The sequence below is a fragment of the Miniopterus schreibersii genome (assembly GCF_964146895.1).
Source record: "Miniopterus schreibersii genome assembly, chromosome: 1".
NCBI lineage: Eukaryota > Metazoa > Chordata > Mammalia > Chiroptera > Miniopteridae > Miniopterus > Miniopterus schreibersii.
This window is the reverse complement of record NC_138101.1, coordinates 161642881-161649147: the sequence shown is the minus strand read 5'-3', so window position 1 is coordinate 161649147 and position 6267 is coordinate 161642881. Positions and strand designations below refer to the sequence as shown.

Sequence of the window (6267 nt, the reverse complement as noted above, 5' to 3'; positions counted from 1 at the left end):
CCGAAGGCCACTAATTAGAACTAGAGCCAAGCTTTCTGACTCCAAGTTCAGGTTTCTTTCTACCATAACAATGAGACACTCGGAGGATCCCCAAGGCCCTGGTCCCTTCCCTGTCCACGAAGGGGCAGGGATTTGGGCTTAGCTTGCTCCGCGCCCTCCAGACAAGTTTGAATCAGAAAACTGGACGAGTGGAGACGCGCCACTCTTCGTCCTGTGACTTCCTGCAGATCGCTGGCTGGTCTCCGGGCGTCGCCTCAGGCCCCCCCCCTCCCGAGTCTCTTTCCCACGCCCCGTTCGCTCCTCCGGCCACGAGAAGGCACTGTCGTAAGGGACCCCCCCGGCCGGGAGCGGCGCCCCTCTTCTCCCCGCTGCGCCTTCGCTGGTCGAGGGCGGGTCGCGAGGAACCGGAAGTGCCGGAGCCGCGGGAGCCGCGGGAGCCCCGGGAGCCGTCCCCGCCGCCGCCTTTAAGAGCCGCGCTCCGCCCGCGTTTCCACCGTCGCCGTCGCCGAGGAGGCCGCCGCGGCCGGGTCGGGGGAGGAGGCGGCGCGGCATGAAGCGGCGCAGGCCCGCACCGTAACGCGCGTCGGGCCGGGCCGGGCGGGGCCGGGGGAGAAGGTGCAGTATCCGCCCCCTCTGCTTCCTCTGCGCCCGCGAGGCCTGGGCCCCGGCCCGCGCGGGTCTCCGCTTCCCCGAGCAGCCGCCGCGCGCCCCGGGGCCCGTGCGCTCCGCGGTCCCGCCGCGCGCCGCCCTGCGCGGCCGGGGGCTGGCGGCGCCCCGCTCGCCGGAAGAGGAAGCGCAGGCTCTGAAATTCCGAGTCAGCCAACGTCCGGCGGGCGCCCCCTGAGCGCCGGGGGCTGGCCTTCGCCTCCCGCGTCCGTTACCCCCGGAGGGGCTCGCTGGGGTGGGAGCGGGTACCGGGCGGACTCACAGACCAGGGAGCGGGCGCCCGCGGAGGCAAAGGGATCTGCCTGGAGCCCGAGCGCGGCGGATCGCGTTGGGACGGAGCCTGTCTGGTCTCCCGGCTGGTGTTCTTTCCTTCCTGCTGCTCCCCTCTAGGTCGAGTCCCTTCCCCTCCCGACTCCAACCCCCACCCCGTGCTGTTCCACCCGCCTGGGGCCGGAGAGGCAGTTTCCTTTCCAGGATTTCTCTTATCACACATTTTTGTCCTAAGACTCAGCCTCTCCCCAGTCCGCCCGTCCCGACGTTCCTCATTCAAAGCTTTTCAGAACCTCTGCCGGCTCTGATGGCGAGCCCCTCAGCTGCCCGTGGACCCTGACTAGTGAAATGGCTGCGCTGCAGTGAGGCGTGGGGTGTTTGAGTGGACGGCGATTTGGCCCTTGGATTAAAAATTAAGAGGTGATATTTCAGTGGGTCCAGATTCGAGAGTCCCGCCTGAAGCTGTTCCCTGGCCCTTGGTGCTCTTCTCTGAGGGGCTGATGTACGCGGCGCACGGGCAGGTGCCTTGACATCGTCCCGCGCCCTCCCTCCGTTTGCCCCCGAGCTTTTCTCCCCACCTCCCGCTCCAGCACCACCAGCCTGGGCTGGCGGAGCCCAGAATTAAAACGGGTAGAGGAACAGGTGTCATCACAGATCCTCCTTTATTTTTCTTCCACTAAGCCATAGTTTCAACAACCTTAACGCTTCCGTTTCTAGAAAAGTTGCTTCTAATTTAGTTATTTTTCAGAGCGTACATGGAAAGGAAAGAAGCCTAAGGGGAATACACTTAAAATGTATAGTACGTTCTTTATCTTGTGAAAATCTGAAGTTATTAAATGCCAGTCAGTTCCCTTTCCACAAGAAAGGCCTGTTCTGTAATTCTACTAAGTGAGTCTGTTCTGTCTCCAGTCATCTCGGTATGTGTTATGTAAAATAATACAAATGTGCTATGTAAGACAGAGGAACAGGACCATAGAAGTTAATTTTGTTAATCATCTGTCATTTTTGAGAATTTCCAGTAGCCAATGGGTAACCTCACATCTGTATGCCTTTTATAATTTTTAAAGCTTTTCTGTAACTTTCAATGTATGTCTGGGTGTCAGGATTTATACTATTGTTAGGATATTCTTTTGAGTACGTTTCTGAAGTAATTTTATAACTTTAATAATCTGAAGTGCAGATACAAATTAATTCAGGCATTATATTTTAACCCAAAAGAATATTTCTGTATCAGTTTTAAGTACTATTTGAGACTTTTAAAAGTTAATCTTTTTGGCTGCATATGATTCATTTTAATAACGATCAGCAGCCTTATATCTTATTTTATTATCTTGGTGAATAGGATTGGATGGTGAGAAAAGGAAAGACTCCTGTGAGAAGAGAGCAGAATGAACAGAGGGATCTATGCTTGAAATTGAGTCACTTGAAAAAGATCTCTTTGAATGTGGAAGAGATCTGAGCAGATGAAAATACAATCAGGTAAGCACTAGGGAAGGGCCTTAAGTGAGGAGATAGATGGGCATAGTGAAATACATACACTGTGCTAAGAATGTATGCTGACCCTATTTTCTAATTTTTGAAATTGGAAAACTTGGGTCACATATTTTGAGAATGTTTCTGTATGTATAGGTGTTATGGAAATCTGGAAATTAAGTCACTTAGTTACACATTTGTGTAAATTACTGAAATTATAAGTCAGACCTATCCTAGGAACTGCAGGATATACATTTACCATAAACATGGAGGAGGTGTGTCATTGGAACTGTAAAATTTGTGTGTGTGTAGAAAGACAGAGAAATAGTCCAGGGACCTTACACTTTAGGAATACTAATAATTTTGCTTAACTGCAAGCTAGTGCAGCTTTTATATAGGATAAATGTCAATCAAGTTAATGATAACTCAAGAAGCTGGGCAGTAAGACTTCGGAAATCTGTCTGCTTAGCTCCCTGTTCTATTCCCTAGCCCTATTCTTGGAGATGAAGTTCCAAATTTAACACAAGGGAGTTGAGAAAAATGAGCCCAGTGTGTGTGGCTGCTTCTCTTGCGCTGTTAAAAATAAAGCTACGTCCATTGACGTATTTGATAGAAAGTAGGTCTACACTAGCTTTTAGGTGGACAACCAACCACCTTTGTTATGTATTGCCACTTAACATCAGTATGCTGAATACCAGTTGAGTTAATTGACTTTTTCTCTCCTGAGCTGTTTGGATTTTAATCATTGGTGGTAAATGCCCAGTGTAGTAATATTATAAGTTGTATATCGATATAAAGTTGCAATAATGTTACATGTTGTATACCTGATATAACTCTCAAATGGCTTCTGGCCACTTTTGCTACTATTACATTGCAAATGGTAGTACAGTTCACTGTAATGTGAAAAAAGATACAATATCCTAGCCACACAGTTTATTTTGCATGCCATAATGCATGCCTGATGGGCTGATTCACAACCCATAACCACTAATTACTTTTTCTGTGTCGTTGGTAGTTCTTACCATGAACAACTGTTAACCTGCGAAATTGAGCTTTAAAAACGGCATATTGGCCCGGCTGGGTGTGGCTCAGCGGTTGAGCGTTGACTTAGGATCCAGGCGATCGGGGTTCGATTCCTGGTCAGCACATGCCCGGGTTGTGGGCTCAATCAATGAGTCTCTCATCGTTGATGTTTCTATCTCTCTCTCTCTCCCTCTCCTTTCCTCTCTCTGAAATCAATAAAAATAAAAAAATTTTAAAATAAAAGGAAAAATGGCATATTAAATATACAGCATGTATTGATTGTTGTTCATTTGCTTACATAAATGCAATTTCCCAAGTCCACAGGTTTTTGGCATTTAATACTTCAAAAAGAGTGGGTTGCCCCAGAATTTGTTTATGTTGCTGCTTTTTCTTTTTTTAAATATATCTTTATTGATTTCAGGGAGAGGAAGGGAGAGAGAGATGGAAACATCAATGATGAGAGCCATTGATTGGCTGCCTCCTGCATGTCCCCTGATGGGGATCGGAGCTGGCAACCCAGGCATGTGCCCTGACTGTGAATCAAACCGTGATCTCTTGGATCCTAGGTTGTTGCTCAGCCACTGAGCCACGCCGGCCGGGCTATGTTGCTTCCTTTTGGTAATGTCATGAATGATGCTTGTCAGAATATCACACAATGGCTTATAATAACACTGCTTGTTATTTTCTCTGATACTTTGCTGTTACATTTTAATATTGAAACAGATAAAGGAAAAATACGTCTTCTTCTGGATTTGTAACATGAAAAGAAACATTAATAGATGAAATGTTAACACTGTTTGGGGGTTGAACTGGTAAATTGGACTCAAACTTTTATCAAAATAGTGATAATACAAACATCAATTGCTTTCTGTATTAACTACAACTATTAAGGCCACTTGAAGATAGTAACTTTTTTTTCCTTTCATTTAATCAGGAGAGTAAAACTTGTATAACCTGTAATAATAGTCATATAAATTCCTTATAGTATAGTGTCACCACAAGTGATCATAAATTAGTGATGTCTGGGCATGAGCAGAAGACAGAAAAAAACGTACCAACCAGTTAAGTCTTTTGTTGCTTGGAGTTTCAATGAAAAGGAAACAGTATTTATATTACCTTGGGTAAGTGCCCCAGGAAGACTGTTAAAAGTCTGTTGTTTGCAGCAATTTTACCACTGTTCTAATTGGTCGTGATTATTTCTGTTAGCTGAAGAATTCTACATTTATTAAATGTGTCACTTTTTAAGGTGCAGAAGCACTTAAATCCCTTGGCACATTTAGCTTCACTATTGACATGCTTGTGGATGAAGCATAACAGCCAACTGGCATATGGCCTCTTTCCTTCCAGTGTGGGAAAGAAAAAGGGAATTTTGGCAAGAGATACCTAAGGAGAGCCTTTTATAAAGGTTCCCAAAGGGATTTATAGTCACGGTGAAATAGACATGACCTCAATTAAAAAAAAAAATCTCATTTTTAAACTGAACACAGAACGGGGAGCTATTGCTTTTCTTACTAGATTTCTGTGCAGCCGTGCTGAAAAGCATTTATTCTTGTGTTGGAGGCAGTGTGCGGGGTTCCCTATCAGACTTTCATTCTGATTAGTATAGGAGAAGGCAGGCCTGAGAACAACTTCATGTGCTTTGTTTTTCTAGGAAAATGCAACATGGCAGCAGCAATGGAAACAGAACAGCTGGGTGTTGAGATCTTTGAAACTGCAGAGTGTGAGGAGAATATTGAATCAGGGGATCGGCCTAAATTGGAGCCATTTTATGTTGAGCGATATTCCTGGAGTCAGCTTAAAAAGCTGCTTGCTGATACCAGAAAATATCATGGCTACATGATGGCTAAGGCACCACATGATTTTATGTTTGTGAAGAGGAATGATCCAGATGGACCTCATTCAGACAGGATCTATTACCTTGGTGAGTATGAAGTGAGTTTCTGAGAGGAAATGCTTGCTTAATTCACACTTAAGAGGATAGGTACAACTGGTGAATAAATAAGTGCATCAGTGATGGATCCGTTAAAGGGAAACAAAAACTTCTCTGAAGTTTTGGTTTGTCCCATTAACTTTATTTTACCTTCAGGTGATCTCATCTTCAAAGTCAAAATTAGAGATGCCAGAAATTAATTCTTTCTAAAGCTAGTCCAAAATGCCTTTCCTTAGTAATGGTCAGATTAGGAATACAAACAATAAAACCATTAGTTTGTTCCCACTCTCAATAGCTGCTGCTTTCATTTTTTTAAACCAAGGCTGGTTTTGGTCTCCTCTTCTTGAGTCTGTTCACTCCAGATTTAAGGTCTGTGTAGAGTAAATATATTATACCACTGATTAACTTATTGTTTATTAATTTTATCTTTTTTTAAAAAGAATTGTTTATTGATTTTTAGAGAGAGCAGTAATTATAGATTCATTCTCTTTTTTAGTGACTCTAGAGTATTCCATTACATAATTGTACCATATTTTACTTAAGCAGGCCTCTGATAATGGGCATTTAGGTGTTTCTATTTTACTATTATAAAAGACGAGGTAGCGAGTATCTCTGTATTAGATCATTTTGTACGTGTGTGAATTTACTTATGTAGGACTAATTCCAAAAAGTGAAATTGCTGGGACACTGGGTGCATATATTCTGAATTTTGAATTGATGTTGCCAAATTGCCCCTCCAGTAAGGGTTGTAGAGTTTATATTCTTATCAGCATTGTATCTGAGTATCTATTTCTCTACACCGGTACCAATAGTGAGTAATCAAACATTTTTATCTTTCCCAGACTGATCAGTGAACAGCAGTCTCTCATTGTAGGTTTTTTATTTTATTTTTTTTAATTGAAGTA

At 44.3% G+C, this 6267-nt stretch overlaps 1 protein-coding gene across 3 annotated transcripts in view; it reads left to right on the top strand.

Moving 5' to 3' along the window:
* Positions 1–412: 412 nt before the first annotated feature.
* The window catches only part of DPP8 (dipeptidyl peptidase 8), a 51604-nt gene continuing 45749 nt past the window's right edge, over positions 413–6267 (top strand). For 2 of the 3 annotated variants that reach the window (XM_081147346.1, XM_081147348.1), the window contains exons 1-2: positions 2291–2415; positions 5084–5353. In XM_081147346.1, coding sequence (XP_081003472.1) covers positions 2379–2415; positions 5084–5353 — 307 coding nt within the window. In that variant the 5' untranslated portion in view covers positions 2291–2378. Of the gene's footprint in view, positions 616–2278; positions 2416–5083; positions 5354–6267 lie in introns of those variants that run through there. The other variant, XM_081147347.1, reaches the window with a different exon arrangement.